This window comes from Manacus candei, unplaced genomic scaffold (genome assembly GCF_025592945.1).
Source record: "Manacus candei isolate 608988 ecotype Guabito, Panama unplaced genomic scaffold, ASM2559294v1 h1tg000153l, whole genome shotgun sequence".
In the NCBI taxonomy this organism is placed as follows: domain Eukaryota; kingdom Metazoa; phylum Chordata; class Aves; order Passeriformes; family Pipridae; genus Manacus; species Manacus candei.
In genome coordinates, this window is record NW_026138201.1 from 1,302,020 (window position 1) to 1,323,426 (window position 21,407).

At 42.3% G+C, this 21,407-nt stretch overlaps 1 protein-coding gene across 2 annotated transcripts in view; it reads left to right on the forward strand.

Annotated features, from left to right (window-relative positions):
* The window catches only part of PHF21B (PHD finger protein 21B), a 145,397-nt gene that overhangs the window by 97,876 nt on the left and 26,114 nt on the right, over positions 1-21,407 (forward strand). For both annotated transcript variants that reach the window (XM_051772411.1, XM_051772410.1), the window contains one exon: positions 10,632-10,724. In XM_051772411.1, coding sequence (XP_051628371.1) covers positions 10,632-10,724 — 93 coding nt within the window. The remainder of the gene's footprint in view (positions 1-10,631; positions 10,725-21,407) is intronic.

The window sequence follows — 21,407 nt, forward strand, 5'->3', positions numbered from 1 at the left end:
AACAATTTGATTGTTGCATTCCTCACTGAATCAAACAGTGAGAGTGGCTGGGTGGGAGGGAAGTTCATTTTTCTATACAAGATCACTGAACTAGCAGTGATTGAATAGGTAATACCACGGCTGCATGACAGCTTTGATAGGATTTAAGCAACATCGTGTTTCCTGTATTTTGCTGAACTGGTAATGATGATTTAAGGGTCTTGCCTTAAATGTTTGCTGTCCTTATGGGTGTAAAATAAACCCACAAGTCAGCCTTGTTTAATTTACTGTAATATTCCTTTCTCTTTGAAGAATCAGTACACTAAGATATTTTTAAAAAGCAGATAGCTTAGCATAATAGTAATGATGATATTGTAGGAATTTGGCAGGGATACTACAGGGTATGATTTTAGAATGATAATGGTAATTAGATGGTAATTAGTTAACATTTGCTTTAATAAAAACCCACCACTGTATTTGCTGATTTCACAATGTTTTCTTCAGAGTGAAACATTACTGTATTCATTCCCCCTGCACTTGTCTGTTCAAAATACAAGCCAATAATCTATATTCTATATACTTGTGCCACTTTCTAACCTTTCTTGTTATATGGAAAATTAGACACTGCATTTGTTGGTGTTGCTGGAAAAGTCCAGCCTCCCTAATAAGTATGAGAGGATTAAAAGGTTCAGGTTTCTGCCATATCTGTGTTCTTAAGTGGGCTTTAGAGCCAGAGGGAGTGGCTTTGGACCATCACAATGATGGCTCAAAGTGTTTACACTTTGTTCTCAAGGCATATGAGCTCAAACTCTAATTCCTCTGGCCCGAGTCCAGAAATTGGGTTTGAATTCAGAAGTTCTTACATTGCACAGAACCAGAGTTAAACTATACCATGATACACACACTGCCTTAATGACGAAGTCTTAATTACAAAGGGTTACTCAGCAAATTCTCTGAGCATTTTCACATGTGTGAATTTGGAGTATCTCCACTGAAGTCAGGTCTAGTGAAGCTTGATTCATATGAGCAACTAATCTACAAGATGCATCACTATAATTATAAGAGGCATCATTTTCATTGTCATTTTTCTAGTAACAATACCATAGACTCGATAAGGAATTAGTTATTATTATTATTAATACATTTTCTTTGAAAAGGAACTTTTAACCTATAATAAACCCCACCGTCTTTTTTTATGCGTTCATCCTAATTTTTATGATATTTATGATGATTCCATGATTGTCCAATTAAAAAAAAAAGAAGAAAATAATACATCTTTCCCCTTTTAGCTTTGGGAATGGCTGGGTTGAAGTTCTGATCTCTACAATGTTATCCATAACATGGACTTTTACTGAGCTAAGACTCATAAATGCTCATGATTCTGCCTTGATGAAGACATCATGGTAGCACTGTCTAATTTGCATGCTGAAAACACAACATATTTTCTCTCTCTGTCATTTATTTCTGGCAAAAGAGATTTAGACAAGGTCTTTGGAAGTACTTCAGTGTGGAAGTGCACTGGCTGCCCAGAGTTCAGAACTTAGATCCCAAACTCTGCTCTCAAGCCTGGGCCCAGGTGAAATCCAGGAATGACTCTCTTTCTGCTGGTCATATTCCCAAAAAATTTTTGCACTGGGGCACTGTAGGAGCTGCTGCCACATTAACAGGGTTGGACAGGCCAAAACTTTGGAATGGTTGGTTCTCTTTTCCCCTGGATGTTCTGTAACCACTGGGCCACCAGACCACGTTCCTTCTTCTCTCACTGATTAATTTAGCAGGAAAGCTTGGGAGAGTCTTTCTCCCAAGTTAAATAGCTTATAGAGCCATGTGTGAGTGTAGCATCTGAAACACTCCTTCCCTCAAGTGGATGACTGGACTCCCAAGAGACTGGTTGAAGGGAAAGATGGGAAGGGGAAAGAAAAGCAAGCCCAGGTTCCGTGGAGTGTGTTTGGAATGGAACTGGTTGAACGCAGGTTGGTCTCCAGGAGGGGGCTCAGGGAGGTGAATCCCAGTGGGAATGAGGCAGGTCTCCTCTTTCAGAGCCAAATACCAACGCCTGGAGCCAGTAATGCAGCTGACACCTCAGGGGTGATGTTTCCAGACGTGTCCCAGAAGCAAAACTCCAGGTGTGCGGCGAATATTGATAGTTCAGTTTGAAGCACGTGAGGATTTCCCTGTCTTTGAGGCCTGGCAGCAGCTGAGGGGGGAGTTTCAGAAGGGGATTTTGAAGTCTTTAGCTGGAGCCATGTGTGACACAGGCACACTGGGGCTTTGTCTGAAACTCAGCCTTCTAGGACCTTGGAAGATGTCCCCGTGTCCAGGTTTATCTGGGACTAGCAGGATGAAACATCCTAAGTAGGAGCCAGAAAAAGCCCTAGGGGGTAGATAGTAAACCAGAGTTGTGGTTTGACTTTTCTCTTTTGTTATGATTTCTGCACTCTAGAAACTGATATAATTTCAAGACTTGGAAACAAAGGAACCTTTGCTGACTTCAGTGTTTTATAAAGCTATTTCTGCTAGCACTGGCATTCATGTAGCATCTCAGGAAGAAAAGAAGATTTTCTATTTACTAGCTTTAAAATTTCCTGGCTCTATCCTTGCAGGGAAGCACTGGTGCTCACGTTGGTCTCTATTACAACTCTGGAAAAGTATTATGTGTAATATATTATTTTGTGTTCTGAAGTGTAGTTTGTGTAGTCACATATAAATATATATATGTATCTTATGTATATACTTATGAATTTTTTTAATACAAGCATAAATTTGCCAAATCCTTTTACTGCCTGAGCATAAAAGATCAGCCTTTTTATTTGGATCATCCCAGAATCAATGACATTTGTAAGCGAGTACTACAGAGTTTATCACCCTCCAAGACTAAATAAAGCTATTTTCTTTTACTAGGAGGTGGCACCTCTGTGGCAATATCTGCAATGATTTTTCACAGCTGCAATCCTAGAGCTGTGGAATACCAATGTTAGGGATTCAATAGCAGTGGTGACTCCACCATGCTGTACTAAAGCAGTATTTACCACTGCTTTTGTTGATGGGCAGGTGGCTCAGTATTGCTGAGCAGTCTGCCTAAAAATGACATGATGCAAACTTGTGGGGTGTGCTGCACGTTCAAATTAACATTTGCTGGGAAAGTCATTGAAAGTTATTGCTTTCTTTTTATTTTTCTTTAATTATATCAACTGCATAATGTTAAGATCAGACATATTTATGCACACTCTGTATGGAATTCAGGCAAAGTCTTCGTGTTCCTCCCCCAAGTTCTGTGCTCAAGGGAGTTACTTGTGGTCCCAACATCCAGTTATTGTGGCTGAACTGATCTCATAGCTCCCTTTCTCAAAAAAGGTTGGAACTGTCAATCCGTTTTCTTCGTGGGTTTTGTCTTCCCCTCCCTCTTCCCCTCCCCACTCCAGGTAAGAAACGTTGCTTTTCCCCTTGTCTGTTTTCTGTTGGATACTTTCCTGAGCAAATTCAACTTCCTTTCTCCTGGTCGGGAATGTGAATTAGCTCAGCTCGGGGCTGACAAAAGGGACTGTGTGGCAGCAATTAGATCATCTCAGGCTGTCACTTCCCTCATGTTTTCCAGTTCCTCAGAGTGACTGAAGGATGCCTGATAAAAACTCAGAGCAAAGAGTGCAGAAGCAGCTCCGAGCCTGCTGGGTGGTAAGGTGGAACGATTCAGTAGCTGCTAATGGGCCGTTCTCCTAGGCGAGGATTCCCAGATCACTAAGGGATGACGGTCATTGCCTCTATTTTTCCTCCCCTCGCCTTCTCCTTCCATCACTCCTGCCTGAGCTCACTCGAGGGAGAGGGTAGGAACTGCTTTGTGTGACGCTGTGCATACATTTTCCCTTTGCTCAGGAATATTTCTGCAGACTGTGAACAGAGAATAAGTAATTTGAAGACATTAGTCATTAAAAACATCATCAACCTGGAACAGTTTGGTAGTTGAACAGCGAATCTTTTATGAATCAGCTGAGCAAGAGACTATAGGTGTGATCACAGCTGCTGAGTGTTGTTGAAACTCAGTGAGACTGTGCTCATTTGTGCAGGAGGAGGAGACTTAATTAATTGAATATGATTTCTGAATAAGGCTTCAAATCACAGAACAGGTATGTGCATGCTAATGCAGTTTGCATGGCCGATCTTTCTTTTTCTTTTTTTTTCTTTTCAAAAATTTAGAGTGTGATCTAATGGCTGTGCAAAAAATCCTGACTGTTTCCTTCGATAAAAATAATGGTGCCTTAGAAAAAATCCTGACCAGTAAATAATGTGGTGGCAGCTGTGTTTAAGAACAGGTATTTGGCACAGCTCTGTACCTCCTCGTGTAAGTAGCTGGTGGGATTTCTGAACCAGGGAGGCTCATGGACCGTGTTCATCACATTTTCCCTTTGCCAGAATACACTGTGTTCAAACAGAGTTTGTGTTTTGGAGCGCACCCAGATGGGAATGTGCGAGTGGCAAGAAGCAGTCTGAAAATCCTGAGGGCCGTGGTAAAAGCTGAGATAAATTAGGTGGTGCTCTGAAAAGCCTGAGAGCCCCAGGAAAAGCAGGACATTGTTTGTTTTATCCCTCCATATTCTCCTCTGACACCCACAGCAGCTGTGATCCCACCGTGGGCTTCCTTGCTCGGGAGTGGCGATGGAAGGGACGAGTAGGAAAACCTCAGCAGCAACTAAGAATCGGGGGTTCCAAAGCAGGTGTGGAATTTAGGGTGGTAACTTTGTCTCCTGCTGCTTGTGGCCACCCCTGTAAAGAGCAGTGAGAGCAGCTGGACCGTTGCGGGGCAAAAGTTGGAGTTGTTGTTAATTTGTTATAGTGAGGGTTGGTTTAAATGGTGTTTTTAGTGCCCGAAGAAAGGATGGTTTCGAAAACACCAATATTTTGGCTTGTCTTTATGATTGGCTACTTCTTAACAATAATACATGTACATGCAGGAGCATGAATACATGAATTCTGAGAAAAGAGAGAGAGAGAGAACAAATGCTTTTAAAAGCTGGAAAATCCTTAAATTCCTGTGAAATTCCAGCGAAATTACTGTTCACACAAAGTACGTGTCTGAAATAACAGCCTCCTTAGGATACAGTCTGAGTGTGAAACTGAAACATTATTGCACCAGATTATTTAAAATACACTTGTTTCAGCAGGTTTTTGAAAGCGAAGAGTGATTTCCACGGATTTTTACACAGGTTGAGTCTGGGAGGAAAGAAAAAAAATACGTGTGTGTACGTGTCTTGCAGGAGCCTCAAAGTTATGTCCGAGTGCTCAGTGCTTTTTCTGGTGGAGTCTCTGGAAAAATGGCAGCACTGAGATGTTTGGGTGAGCAGGTATCCAGGATTAGGGAGGGAAGGTGCAGGAAGTTTTAGGTCAAATGAAGTTGGAGGCTGCTTATAGTGCTTGGCATTTATATAAAGCAAGCTCAAGGTTGAATGCAGCATTCAAGTTGTAAAATGGATGTAGAATGGGTAAAAAAACCCCTGCAATTACTTCAGCGACGATCCATTCAGGTTAAGAATTTTCATCTTTGCTGTTGCCATAGCAATCTGTTCCCCTGTCACTACCACATTAAAAATCCATTCTGTAAAACTGTTGTTGCCAATATGGAACACATAACAGACAAAAACATTTTTTTTAATAGCTTAGGTGTCTTATTTGCAACACGAAGAGGACCTAGATCTTAGAGAGATGCATATGTACTCTAAAAAGGAAAAGATTAGTGTTTCTGTTATACATTGTAGGAACACAATATTTGTGCTGCAGTATTGATGTCAGTACAAAATAGTTTGCAAATAATACAGCAATGCAGTGTCAGTTTAACTCAAATAATTGAACTGTTCAGCTGAGCTACACCAAACCCGTGTGTCCCTGAGTTAAGCACTTTCTTTGGTGATGTGCTGTGGTGAAAGGCTTTTCAAACTCTTTAACCTTCTGCTACTCACTGAGCCTGATTCTCTTTGGTGAGTGACTGGAGTGATTTTACTTATCCTGGTGTAATTCTGGAAGGGGAGGACAGTTTTACATCTGTGATCTAATCCTAAACTGCTCAAGGACCCAAGCTCAACAATGAGTTTGTATGGATAATGAATGATAGGAATAGATTATTAAGCATTTTTTTGGTGCATCCAAAGGAGGGGGAGAAAAATCTCTGTAACTCAAAGCAAACATAGCAATGTTCTGACAAATGTATTTGCACACACTGAGTAAAATGCAAATATCTTTCAATAAAGTAGATATACATATCTGTATATATATATATATAAATATGTATTCATTCAGGTCTGAAATGCAGAATTTACTAAAATCACAAATATGCCTAAGTCCTTGATTTAAAAACTCAGGCATTGACTAAATAAGTCAAAACATGATATTTGGAAACTGAACATATGGCCCTTACTCTGATCACTGACAATGCAAATCTCATCCCTGTTTCTGCCTCCGCATCCTTTTATCCTCTAACCATCTCTACCATCTCTAGCCCTTGAATTCTTGTTCCCTGTCCATGCCACACTTCTTTGTTTCACTTTCTCTGTGTCCCACTTGCCACTGTCCCCACACTTCTGTCCCTCAGTTGTCTGTGAGAGCCTCGACCCAGGGATGGTGTTGATTTAATGCAGGAGAAAATATAGCAAATAGTTACAATGCTATTGGGTATGAATAGAATTGAGGGCGAGAAGTGATTTACTTTTTTAGCTGCACTTGGCAATATCTCCTAAATTTTTAATTTTCTTTGGGTTGAATGGGAGGAACTGCTTTTTTTTGTCTTTTAATGCAACCGTGTCTTCTTCTCTGGGGGCTTTTGAGTTGGTTTTCCCTTTTTAAAGTTATTATTTTATTAGTGAGTAAACTGACCATTGAAAAGGATGGTTGCATCAGGATCCCTTAAAGGCACACAGTCAAACCTGAGGCCAGCTGAAACTTGGCTCTTCACTTTCCCCCACCCCTCCAGGTCGTAGGTGTTTCAGGGGGTCACCAGAAAAGCCCAGAAAGACTTAGGCAGAGGAGAGATTCAGAGTTATCTTTGACTTTTATGGACCTTTTTTTATTAAAATGCTTAGCGCCGTAAATGTAGAAATAAGGAACTCGTTTATCTTGACAAAAGTGCTGCCATAAACTATTCAGCACTCATAAAATAACCTTTTAAATTATTGTTTCTGCTGGTATCGATAAATTCATACAAAGTGCTTAAAGGTCAGGCATTGCCAGAAAAATGTCTTTTCAGCTTGTTAATTAAAGGTTTATAAGAATGTGCACCTACTTGCTCTTCGGGCAAATTGGAAAAAGAGGAAGGAGCAAAAAAATAGGCCCACAATGATGAGAATGATAGTGTGGAATTAGTGTGTGACAAGTCTGTGATCCACCAGGCTCAGCAGGGCGAGCCTGGACGGTCTGGGAGGGAAAACAGGGTGGCACTGGGAAGAGGAGGAGCAGAAGCTCGTTTTCCTTTTTGGTGGGGAGGTGTCTTGATTCCTCCCCTCCCTGCAGGCCAGGGAGTGTGAGCAGTGTTGGACCTGTCACAGCTTGAGCCGTGGGGAGTTTGTCCAGCCTGGCCAAGGACATCAGATAAGGACCTTAACTTTTATATTTGCCAGGCTCTGCTTGTTTATTTGCCACTTGAAGTGGAACAAAGCAGTGCAAAATGTACCCAGAGCCAAACTGCCCAACCACCCTTCTGGCACCTGCACCCCCTTCATTGCAGAGCCCACAGCTGGGATTCCCTGCTTTGTACTTTACCATCCTCATGGAGACATCCTGCTCTGTCCTTAAAACCATGTCCTGAAGGTGAGGTGGCTCGGATGGAGCTCTCCATGCCCAGATGAGGTGAGGTTAATCCATCCCACGGATGAGACACTGGAAGTCTGGCTTGGATTTTCACCTGCACAGCAGTGTAGCCCTGGCAACATTATTTGACCTCTAAATCCAGATTTTTTTGATCACTAAAGTGGAGACAGGAATACTGACCTAGGCAAAGTATCCTGAGATAACAGATGAAATGTGTTACAGGGAAAGTACAGAGGCTTCTGTCATTGAATCCTGATGATTTAACAGCTTCAACTATTTATTGCCCAAGCTGGGAAACAACAGCAAAACAATGTAAATTGTGAAAAGTAAAATAGATGCTCAGATATCTCCCTGACTGAACACACTATAGTGCCATTATTAATGTGAGATTAAAGTTTTGAATTTTCCCTTGGTCATATAATTTCTATACTGAGATTGTTTCCTTGAATATTAAATAACAGATCCTTTCTATAAAACCATTTGTGAACAGGAGGCTGCATCTTTGTCACTGAAAATTTCATAACCTAAGAGAGGCATAATTTGTTTCTGTTCTCTCGAGATCACTGCAGAACTCCTACTTCAGGAAAATAAATCTGTTGAATTTTTGAGAGTGCAGGTGACAGGGCTAATGGTGGTTCTTTTCTCTGATACCCACTGACAATTCATCCTGGCTTTGCCTTCAAGTGAAGCTGAGAGAACAGGGCAGTAGTTTCATGGTGTTTCTTGTTCCTTCTCTCCTTCCCACCTCATTTGGCTCAATTGTTTTGAAACTTAAGCCAGAACTAACCCAGGGGTGCCCTCAGAGGCCGAGATGAGCTCCCTCCTCCCAGGGCAGAGGCATTCTCTTCTAGAAGGGGTTGATTGGCTCTTTTCCTTGCAATTGACCTTTGAAATAGTACAAGAAAAGAGATTTGTTGCTCAGACGTGGAGTTTTTGTGCATCTTATCAATTGATAACTGTTACTTATCCCACTGCTCAGTAATTTGATTCTTATCTTTATAATCAGTTCCCAGTTTCACTGTCAGCACTTTGTTATTTTAATGGGATCACAGAGTCATTAAGGTTGGAAAAGACCTCCAAGATCATCAAGTCCAACCTCTGACCTAACACATCATGTATTATGTTGTGCAGTTAGAAAATCCTTGCCAATCCACATGTACCTGGAATAGAAATATCAGGATGTGTGTTTGTGGGGTTGGAGGCAGCAGACACCCTTAAGGCACAACCTTCCAGAGGGAAGGACTTGTTTTAACTCTCTGCAGAGGGGGTGTGTGCAGCCCAGGAGAGGCTGTGGTGCCCCTGATTCAGGTTTCCAGGTAAACCTCGGGCTCCAAACTGTGTGGGGAAAGAAATCTCATTTGGGACAGCAGGAAAATACAGATCAGACTTGTGGTAAACTTTCTGTTCCTCTAGCATGGGTTGGAAAGTTCACTTTGGTATTCACCTTAAGAAAATATATCTTGCCTGTTTATAGCTGTTCACCCCTCCTTGATGTTTAACTCAGGCAAATCTTAGGCAAATGCTAATCTTTGCTGAATATGTAACATCACACCCCCAAATGTCTCTGAGAGGAGTAGCAGAGTTAAAAATATAAACTCTGCAGGACAACTTCATTACAAATATTCTGCCTGAAAATACTGGGTATTCTTATCAGTCTTTTACCACTTAGTGGGTGAGGTCTGAGAAGAACAAATCGACATGGACGTGACACAGTTTCACTTTCCTTGAGCTTCTATTGACAAATTTCATTAGCAGATTGGGGTAATATTAACATACTTTGTTTACTGGCCGTGATCCAAAACTCTTGTTTTGAGCGGAGTTAAATTTAGAGCAACTGAGTTGGGTCTGTTCTTTTTTCCTTATTAGCTGTTTTTAGCAGCCTGGTGAGTTTTTGTGAGCGGTGACTAAGTGTCTCTTGCTGTTATGATGACAATCATCTGCTTGCTTATGCTGCCAGTGTTGTCCCAACAGCAATAAAGAAACACTAGATAGAAGTTATAAAGCCTTGCCTTGAGAACATTGGCCAGTTAACCAAAATATGAACTTTTGGGTTGAAGCTGTGGCTGCCCCAGCCCTGGAAGTGCCAAAGGCGAGGCTGGACAGGGCTTGGAGCAACCTGGGCTAGTGGAAGGTGTCCCTGCCCATGGCAGGGGAATTTGGAACTAGATGATCTTTAAGGTCCCTTCCAACCCAAACCCCTCAGTGATTCTATGAATTGTAATCAGGGATGAAAGAATGGAAGAGGTTGAAGGGGAAAAGTTACCTGTGTTCTTTACACTCATGGCACAGTGTTAAATTTATAAGCTATCAGTTTATTCTATCTTATCTTAAATAAGCTTTGAATAAATTTGTTAGACAAATAAATTTGTTACTCTCACCTTAGAGAAGGGTGAGTAGTAAAAATAAACATGGCTAGTAATAGCTGCTGTTTTGGCCCCAAAGGGTGTCATTTTAGCTGAGTGTTGTGTTGCATTGTGTTGTAGTAGATTTATAGGTAATAATTCAGTGTTTACCAACGCCCAGCAAACTTCTCCTTGTGACCCTGGCTGCCATGACATGCATCATCTTCCCAATGCACGTGTTGGGGTTTCACTGGGGGGCATTTCAGGGGTCTTTTGAACACAAGTTGGTGCCTGGAGAGCCTTCAGCTGTGGCAGCTGGGAAGGGACAAAGAGCTGGAAGGGAACTGCTGAGTCGAAGAGATTCTGTCTGGGAAAGTTCTGCAACTGTTTTAAGCTCTGTTCCCCTATTCTAAGGTGTCCTCACCTGTTCTAAGCTGTGCTTACCTGTTCTAAGCTATGTTCACCTGTTCTAAGCTGTGCTCACCTGTTCTAAGCTGTGTTCACCTGTTTTTCTTCCAACAGACTTTGGGAACTATCACTGCAGTGCCCATTAAGGTTCCTCAGGTCAGCTCCTTGCAGAGGTTGGCAGGACAAGGACCAGCAGTGCTACCTCAGGTACAAAATACAGTTTCAGAGGGGGTTTTTGTATAATTTTTTTATGTGTTCTGCTCTGCTCCTGTCTGATGCCCAGGCCTGGGTATGTCAGCACACTCATTTTGCTGGGTAAAGACTCACCTTTAGTGAGTTGAGCAGCAGAATTGTGTTTTTCTTCAATCTATTAAAAAAAAAAAAAAAAGATTTTCTTCTGGGAGTGTAGTGTTAGCACAATGAAAAGCTGTAAAAATTGGGTGGATTCATTGTGGAAGAACAAAGTACAGACGGTGGGATGTGAATTTATGCTTTATAAGATAACAGAAGTGAAAATCTGCAATCCTGTAGTCAAAAAAACGTGGTGAAAGTATTTAACCTGTCTGTTGAAGATTTAGCCTGACATACTCTTTATTGACTTACTTGTCTTATCCCTGTCCATCCCAGTACAAAGTTTTGGCCCAGCTAAACCAGGTGCCACACTGAGGCCAGATTCTCTGGGTAAGACTGAAAGGAGAGTTACACTCATGGGTTTTTAAAACGTGTCTGCTTTCCTGAACACCCATCCCTGTTTCTATAACCATATACTTTATACCCCATTTCAACCCTCTTTCTCAAATTTTTTTGGATGTCATTTTCAACACGGGTTTTTCTGCAGTTCCCTGGTTTGCTTTTCAGATTAATGATTATTAAGTATAAATATATTTCTCCCAGTGTGGCCCTTATTTCTCATATATGAACACTTTTCTAGTGTTTAAGTCGATTTTGTGTGTGTTCTTCCTTTTCTTACTTCGCTTTTTTCCTAATATTTTCTTAGTGGTAGAATCTAGTAGAAGATCTGGGAGCTAAATCTGCCTGGAGGAAGAAGTATTTCCAAGATAAAGTTCTTAAATTCTCTCTTTAAATTACATTTTGTGGAAGGCAGAGCTGCGAACATAAAGAGAGGTTATAGTTTTCTTATCAAGTTCAAGGCTTTGCTTTTCAGTTGTTCTCACAGCACAATAACTTTTTGATTTCTGCCATTTTGGGGTGGCAAAGATGAGCAGATTGCTCCTGAAAACAGATGAGGTTCAAGAGCAGCTGAAAGACTGTAACAGGGGCCTAAATTATCATTAAGGTTGTGGTTCAGCAATGATGGCATTGCAAATGCTGCACTCAGAGGAGTGTCAATGTTCTGGACTTTCGTTGAGTAGGAGAATTTTCATTCCATGCTAGGTTCAATTTTGAAGAATTGGAAAAAGGGGAGGAAGCTGATATGCTCAGCTTTTAGGAAAGAGCACATCCTTTCCATCTTGCTGTTTAGCTCATGGCAATATTTTGGGTTGTGTGTCACTTGGTTTCCCTCCCCTCCTGAGCCCTGTTTATGCAATGGTGCTTCACACTACTGAAACCCCAGCACTTCCTTGGCTGCCCTCAGCCAGAGCTCACCACATCTTCTGTTTGGTGAATATTTCACATATCTGCTGTGGGAAATGACCACAGAGCAAACTCATTTCTGCCAAAACCGCTGGTGGAACGGGCAGCTGGATGTCAGACCACTTTATCAGGGGTGTGTCTCATGCTCTGAGTTTTTCCTGGCTTTTTCACAGGCCAATACCTCAGCAACAGCCTGCCCTGTTTACAGACCACTTCTTCATGGTCTGTGTGTACCTCTCCCACTCCAAGCTTACATGGAAGTTTAAAATTCCCATATTGTTTCCTAGTGGGGACCTCCCTCCACCCATCAAAGCTTTCTGCCTGGTGTCTTCAGAGAGATCAGGTTTTCATCTACAAGTGGAAAGTTTGGCTTCTAACTAAGTAGTCAATATACCTTAAAGATATATTGAATATAACCATGGATCAGAGGGCTGTGGAGCTGTCATTCCCCAGGAACAGCTGGATACAGGTGACCTGGCAGGCTGTTACAAGTGAAGTGCAGCACTGTGTCCCTGTCAGCACTGTCCTTTGTCAGAGCTGGGAGGTGAGTGCACAGTCATCTCTGGCAAATTTGGAGGATCAATAGGAATTTCTGGTCCAGGAGAACTGGAAACTTCAGATGGAAGTATAAAAATGCCAGGAAGCAAGGCCATGTAATACCATGAAGGTGTTATGGTCAAGAACACCTCTTCCTTCTTCTCCCTCACAGCTTCGAGAAAACAAGCACCAAATTAAAAATCCTTTTGGAAATTAAGGGGTGTGTATCATCTTCCAGTAGGAGCTGGGAATTGTGCACAATTAAACCTGTCAAACACTGCCATGCTGGCTGGACAGAAAGAGGGGACTCCTCCACTTCAGGGCCCCTCATCAGATCTGAAGGAGTTTTGTAGTTTTGATGCTTTTATTCTCCTCAGCTCGACAGCCTCTTCTGATTGACTCCTATGCACTCGAGCAAAAACATCCCACACAAGTAAACTGAGGCACTTAACAATACTTACATAAAATACTGCAGACAGCTCCCTCATTTTCCACATTTGTACAGATACTTGTCATTTGTTTGGTTCATTTGAATGGGTTTATGATATGACCCCCTGGGAGCTCTTCCATATGGGGAATGAAGTTTCAAAATCTGCACATTCACAAATGGCAGCAAAATCCCATCACTTAGTGCAGAACAGCTATTAAATGGTGAGCAAACAAACATTAATTACAAGTTCATTGCACAATACAAACAATATTTCTTTAGGCATTCATTATTTGCCAAAACAAGCCTCTTTGGCAGACCTTTGTTCTTTTCTCTTTTCTTAATTTATTTTTCTTACAGAAAATGAAGTTCTTTTTGCTTCCATCAAAGAAATAAAATTTCTGCTATGAGCTGTGATGTTTGGGAAGTTAATTCCAGATAGTCTTTCTCTTCTTACTTTGGCCTTTGAGGTTTCCAGCTGGGTGAGAGGCTGTGAAACTGCAGACTCTTGACTGCACTCTGAGGAGGAAACCCTGGAGGTCCTCTGCTCAAACACTGGTTTTTTTGAGCTCTTCCTCTGCTTTATGGCACCCACCAGCTCTAAGCAGTATGTAACTGGTTTACATGCAAGTTTAAGTTGCACTGTAGCCACCTGAAGGCTCATGGGGAATCTTATTTTCTGTTCTTCAGCTGGAAGGTTTTAAATGAAACGGTGAAGGTGTTAAAATAAACCTCCCATTTTGTTGTCAGTAATTTGGGCCCAGTCCAATTCTCGTTCAAATTAGTGGAGAGACCTTGATGCTTTGAATAGCAGTGAAATCAGATTATACTGCTATTTCCCTGACCTATTTTTCCAGTCCTGGTTGAAGGCAGGGCTTGGGATGGCTTTGCCCGTGGCACTGCTGGCTAGAGCAGAGCAGAGCTGTGTGGCAGTGCCTGCACTGGGGCTGTCACACACTCAGTGGGGAAAACAAACAGGGACACACAGAGCTTTAGGTGAAATGTGTGGGTTTCAGTCAACTCTTCCCAGTTCTGCTCTCAGAGGCTTCCTATATTCTATCTCTGCAGTGACTTTGGTGTGTGATTCAGTGGGGTCTGGATTTGGTCGCTGGGCTGCAGAGCTGCCGTGGGACGGTGCTGTTGTGTTACCACGTGTTTGCTCTTCACTGGGTTCTGGGAGCCTCCAGATGTTCCCAAAACTTAAAAACACATTCCCATTTTAAACTTTCATCTTGTAGTTCTCATGAGCACATTTGCACTGGTAGCTGTTGCTTCCCCTCACGTGTGAACCAAAGCCAGCCACTGCTCTCGGCTCCCTCGGTGATGGATGTTCTTCCTCCCTTCTGGAAGCTTTCTTGCAAGGAAAACACCTCCTATAGACAGAACCCAACTTTTGGGATGCCACTGTGTACTGTAGAAGAAATGTGGTCTAAGGCAAAGCCTCCTTCTGTTTGCAAAAAAAAAATAAAACCCCATTATTTTTAAGTGTAATGGGTTAAAACTGTACATAGCCATTGGAATGGAAAAACAGTACTAAATGCAAGTCAGCCTTTTGTGAAACTGAAAAAGAAGCCAGAAGGCATACATGTTTGTATAAAAAGTTACATAGAATTGTGCAATGGGGAGACAAGAGCACTTTATTGTTTGTTTGAATAAGGAATAATTGAATCGGGTGAAGTTGTTATTCCAGTGTCAGAGGGGGAAAGGACTATAATCCCCGAAGGGGTGTTGTGCACCTTCCTGGTGTATAACCCTCAGTGCTTCCAGGGGAACGTGTTGGAATGCTGGTGGAAGAGAAGAGAGAGAATCTAATTCAGGGTAACTTAATCAGCGTGGCATATAACCAGGCTAAGGGGTTTGCAGCAGTATTTAATATTCATTGACTGTGTGCATGCGGAAAACATAAGCAAAATTGCTTTTTCAAATAGGTTTGCAGAGGCCTGGCTGAAAATGTAGCCCTTAATAAATATAGTTGTTAATCTGTTTTATTCCATGAAAGCTTTTATATTCTGCTTGTCACTGTATTTGAAACACCTTCCAGTTAATGTTAAGCACAAAGATTAACATCTGTTGGGAGCTATTTCTTCTCTCCTCCTTTCCCTTTCTGAGGAAGGAGCTGAGAGTTCTGGTTAGGATTCCTTTTTACCAGTTTGCTTGTTTTTAGTGGTCATGCTACTATTAATTGCATGCCACTGTATGTTGCTGTCAGAAGACTAGACACAGAAAACATTTGGTGTAGAAAGAGTTGAGGTTTGTGCTCTTAATTCTTAGAGAAGAAGGTTGAGACAGCTGACTCAGCCTTGCTGTAGGGACTCCCTGCACCAGGGAGTGGGGCCATAAGGACATTCCTTGAGGATGGTGGTATGGCAGAGCTTGGCAGTGACCAGAAATCTGGTCTTCTGCAGTATGGTCAAAGATGGACCTGTAGGGTCTACACCCAGATGCACATTTTCCAAAGTTTCCCTTTTTTCCCCCTCACCTTCCTGAGTGTCAGTTTTCTGTTCTAATGAGGGAAGTGATCCAAAGGCAGAACTGTTTGTTGCTGATGCTTGAAACCTTCAGATCCAATCAGTGTTGTGAGCACTTTGAAAAGGGCCTTGGTGAAGTCAGATGTCCTGATAGCACATGGAATCCTAAAGTATCCCCAGAAACCTCAGGAACCATGCAAGCCATTTGAACACCTGACAGGGTACCTTTTTCCCAGCTGAAGACTCTCCTGTTTCTCCATGTCAAATGCTGCTCTGTGAGTAGCAGCAGACAAGAAGATTTGTGTCCCATCTCTCCACTGATGCCACTTGTGTCCGTGTGAATGGGGTGGCTTCAGATCCATGTGTGGCTTGGATCTGGAGCCTCTGAGCCTCCAAGCCAGTTGTACAAGGTTGCAGTGGGTCTCTGGCCCAATGACAGGTGGATGGAAAGTTTTCTTTGTCTTCAGGACCTCAGCAAAGGCTTGAAGGAACTCAGTGTGCTGCTTCCTGTCCCTGAAACATTCATTTTCATCTCCTGGTGTCAGCATTTTGTGTGCTTCCATCTTGCTTAGGCTGTCAGCAGACAGAAATTATTTTTGTCCTTACTTTTATTACTATTTTTGTCTTTCAAGTTTTTTGATGTTGGCTGGTAAATGAGTTGGGGCTGGTCAAATTATTGTAATGTGCCTTTACTGTTGTCTAGAAGCAGGAAAAGCTCTGAAAGTGGTGGGCAGTCCAAAGCAGTGACATCCATGGTCTTTAAGGTGACACCAAAGTTTGAGTCCAGTGACTGCCCAGCTGTGTGGATTAGTCCAGAGCTTGCCTATAGAGGTATAGGAGGAAAGCAGACAAATGTTCACTGGTTTGTGCCTAAAGGCTTCATGGACACTTTATATTTAAATTGGAGGAAGTTAATCATAGATGAGTATCTGTGAGAGAAGCAAGCTGACTTGTAATGCTGAAAAGAGTGGAAATGGAAGGAAGTTATTGACTGGTGTGTATATTTTTTATATTTCTATTTTATATTTCTATATTTTATATTTCTATTGTAATCCTAAACAATAAGGATTAAATTCTTTCCTCAGAGGCACAAAGATAACTGCATGTTCAAGGACAGAATCATTGTGCAGAAGGTAAAAAAGCAGAAATCCTTGTCAACTTCAACCTCTACTTGTTATTTTTTTGAATAATATTGATTTTAATTTGCTGGTTTAATGGTGGTTTTTCCCCTTTGCAAATGGAGAGCAGCCACTTAATGAATCATCAGCTCAATAGCAGCAATGCCAAACCAGAAAATACAGGCAGTATGACTGAGGAGAAAATGTACATTTCATTAGCAAAAGTCAGTCAAGTTCCTGTGAAAATACAGTTTTGTGTTCAAAACATTGATAACATTTTAATGAAGAACTCCCACCTGAATGCCTTGTGCCAACATCCACAAAAAGCAGAGCTGGCAGATTCCCACTCTAAGCATCCCTCTCAGCAGAACTTCCATTTCTGTACCATCGAGCAGAGCTGAAGGAGAAGAAAAACTAAATGAAAACACTTTGTCTTCTTAAAGATCGCACCGGGGTTCTTTCAGCTGTGTGTTCCCTGCCCACTAAAGCAAACACGGCAGGTACCCGGCACAGTGGGAAATGCCTGACAGTGGGGTGTGATTTAAATAGGTGTGAAAATCCCCCCGAGTGACTCCTGCGGGGTGAGGAGTGTAAACTGAGACATTAGGGCTTGTTTGAGGGGCTCCTTGCAGACTTCTGGCCTTGCTGAAGTCTGTTCAGATTTGCTCTTGGTTTTGGTCAGATCAGGGTTTATTTCCCAGTCTGCTCTGACCAGGACAGCAGGATTGGATAGGTGGGCTGGAGGAGCTGCGAGGGTTTTGTCCTGCATTTCAGACCACCCTTGTGTGGCTTCCTGGGCTGATATTCCAGGGAGATGCTGCAGAGAGGCTTATGTGGTGTACTAACGCAGGGCTCACCAAACTGGGTCATCTTGCCTGGAGTTTCCTCACGATCCACACTGAACAATAACTTCTTTCTGTGTAACCACATCAAGGGGAAGGAAGAAAAGTGGCTATGGATCCACAGTCACGTGTGATTTAAATCACAGTGTGATTTAAAATCTTCCCCCTGTGGCAAGAAGATAAACTCTGGTAATTTTGACTGTGGCCTCAGAACCAGGCTGAAGAGAATAGGAGTTTATCAGGGAAGGAACTAAAAGCCAACCAAGCTGGAAGCACTTGTATTTGAGTGAGTTGGGCACCCTGGATTTTAGGGAGTGTCACTGCTGTAAAGTTATGCAGAACCTTTTCTTTTGCACTGATTAAAAAAGGAGAGGGAGAGAGTCGGTCCTCAGCTGGCATAAACAGACACAGCTTTACTGAAGTCAGTGTGCATCTGTTCATTCTGGTGAAGGATATAATTACCCCATATTGCACTCATTTTATCAGCCATTGCTAATGTTTTCTGTGTGATCCTCTAAAGCTTTTCAAGAATGAAAGCTCTGTCTGCTGCTCCCAGCACTTTGCCTCTGTGACATATGAATTGTGCCAAATCCATTCTTGAGTTTTTGTTTTTAAGCTCCGAGTACAAGGGTGAAGTGAAAATAAAGTGTGAATAATGGTCTTTTTCTCAAAGGCAACGTGATATTGCGTTGAGCTGAAAAATTTACTCTCCTACAGATCGGCCCTGCCAGTAGGAAGGGCTGATGGATGCTGAGCACGATCCAGCTGATATCTGATACAGGGGAGGGGGAGGGCTCTCCAGGGTTGCTGACAAAGCTATAACAAGATCCAGGGATGGAAGCTGAAGTTAGGCAAATTCAACCTTGCAATAAATTGCCAGTCGTGAGCATAATAAAATATTATAGCAATTTGTTGGTGCTCGTGATGGATTTGTCGTTAAGGTCTTTACAGTATTTTCTTTTAAAATCAGTCTTCGGTTTCTGGGGGAAATTCTGAGGCCAGCTGGAGGATCAGGGTGATCCCCTTTGGTTTTGTAATTGAAGTGCACTTGTTAACTTCCCTTCTTTGCTAGGCCTGAAGGAGAACCATTTACCAGAATTGCCCTTAACAATTCTCACAGCACCCGCAGATCTGCACAGAGATAACTGTTCTAATTAAATCCCATCCTTTAGGACTACATGGGATTGCCCACAGAGATGGGGGGAATTGTGTGCTTTCCTTCCCTTCTCCTCCTTTCCCCCCCATACTTGTTTGGGTTGGATCTTGAGGGCTTATTTCGTGAGAGGTTTTCTTTTTCCCGTATTTTTCTTTGCTGTAGCATGGGAACAACTCACCTGGTGGGATGTGCCTCAGGAAACAGATTGCCCGTGATCACAGTTGCCTTTGTCGTTGGTGTTAACCCTGTCAAACCCAGGCAAACCCAACACACTGACACGCATCAGGCTCTCCCACCTCCAGCACTCAGCAATCCCTTCACTCTGCAGCATTCAACAGTCTGTGCTCCTGAGAGCTGCCATGATGTTTGGGTGAAATGGAAGCCTTTGAGCTTCGTGCAGGGACATCTGGATGGAGCTTAGTGATGTGGGACATACAAGAAGTCGTCTTAGTGACAGGAGCTGATTCTCTCCTGATCTGAAACTCTTTCAAATATATTAAATTAGAGGCTGTCGAACATAAGATCACTCTGCACATCTCACAGGATTGGGCTCCCTGTTAGTTCCCTGTCTGAAAAGTAGTGAATGCTCAGGTCTGAGAACATCTTCTTGAGAAGAGTGCTCACCTGCAGGCTGTCTGAGCAGCACCAGGGCTGGCTGGACACCTGGAATGAAATGTTTCTGTTATTGTGGGCATTGAGGAAACTCGAGAGCAACACAGGTTTGGGAAATCATTCTGCTCGAGAAACAGCTCTCTCTTCTCGTGCGTTTTGAGCCCTGGTAGTATCACATTCTGTTTTGACAGCTGTCAGAAGTTAAATGAGAGATACTTGGGGAGAGGAGGGTTGAGCTACAGGAGAATTGTTATTTGCAGTGCTCGCCAACAGTTGCAGTTTTCACTTGGTAACACACATTCTGTCTGTTATTCTTTCTCTTTTCTTCTCCTTTGCTCAACTTCTGCACCTTTTATTCCTGGGGCTCTTGTGACGGGGACTGGTGCCATCCAACCCGTGCTGCTTGCAGGAGGAAACATCTTTGTGATGCTGTGCATGTGCAGTGCCCGTCCTGCCCGAGTTTTATCCCAGCCCTTCTTCACTGACTGCCAGCTTCCAAACTTCTCCTAGTGCCACTGGCCTCCTTTCATCTGCCAAATTTAAGCTACAGTTTAGCCCTGAGGAAAAGGGTTTTACACTCCCTCTTTCCTTCTTTTTGTTTATTTTTCTTTGTTCTCAGCCGACACCGTTTATCCTCAGATTACTGCAGCAGTTTGCTTGTAGAGGTGACGCTCTGCCAAAGGTCCCTCACATAGCTGTATATTAAATACTTGCCCTTAGTGTTTATATTTCAGGGGGAAACATTCCCAGGTGTTGGAGCACAGTGGCTTCTATGTTTGCTTTCTGTTTCGGATTGGCGGCCGCAGAAATTAACATTATTTACCCTTTAAATTATTTGAGCTTTAACTCGGGATAACCTGAAACTTTTTTTTTTTTTTTTTTTTTTTTGCCCTGTAGTCAACCCTTTTCGTTGTCCCGTAATTGCAAATAAATAACGCTCTCCCAAGGCCGGCTGAAGTTGGCGGGGAGTTCTCAGAGGCTGTTCCTCCTCTGCAGCACACGGGGGCAGAAGGCGCCCGGCCTATGTTCTGTGCTGCGCCGCTTCGGTGAGTCCTGCCGGATCATTTCGGCCTGCCAGGGCTTCACAAAGGAATTTAGCACTTGGGAAAATTAAATTCTGTTTAATTGTCTGTGCAGGAAGAGCTTATTTTATGGCCGAGTGAGGTGCGTTCGTCCCCAGCTCGCAGGGTGTGAGTTACGGGCGTGGGGAGGGTTCACCGAGGTGTTACATCTGACAGTCAGTGTGTATGTGCAGTAGTGCAGAAGAGATAATTATATAGCTGGAATATATATAGGCATTTAGCTTTAATTAGGCTTTTGATTAAATATAAAAGTGCAATTAAGAGTGACAGATACAGTAGATCCTGGTAGACGACATGACAGTTTTTGGCTAGAAGAACTCCTGTGCTGATTTTTTGTCAGACTTGATTTTTTCTAAAGATCTTAATGACTGTTCTATTGAATCTTTGATCTGAATTGCTCCGTATTCTCTCTCTCTCTCTCTCTCTGTGCTTATCTGTCTGTTTACAGTATTTCTGTTTGTAGCAGATGTTAGATTAATTTACAAGAAAATTGTTTTGTTTCAGGGAAGGATGATAAAATTTAGACTACAGCCAAGCAGCTAAGAATTAAATTTGGATTTTTTTTGTCCATGGTAATACCTTTTAACTGTATTTTACCAAGCTTCTCAGTCTTCCTTTTCTGGGTAATGATGCTATTTCTGTGAACGTGTCTCTGAGCACACAGGCGTAAGCAATTTGTTAAAGGCTTACATATGAGAGACTTACATAAGATTTAACATGGGAGGGGAAGGACATTATTATGAAAATGTAAAAGCAGATATTGCAAGATCTGCTTGTATCACTGATACAGATGTGAACAAATTGCTTTGAGTATCATGTCTCCTATTGCACTGAGCTGATGTTGATGTTAGAAGCCCTCAGTTTTGCACAATGCCTGGGCCAGAGTGGGTTTGAACCAATCCTCTGTGCACTACTTTTGAAAATAAGGCCATTAACTAACTATGGGTATGAAGTTAATTATAGAGTCCTCCCTTAAACAACTTGGCCAGGATATTTGTCTTGTGTCTTAGCTCAATAAGTCAGATAATAATGATACAAAGTGATCAGGTAAA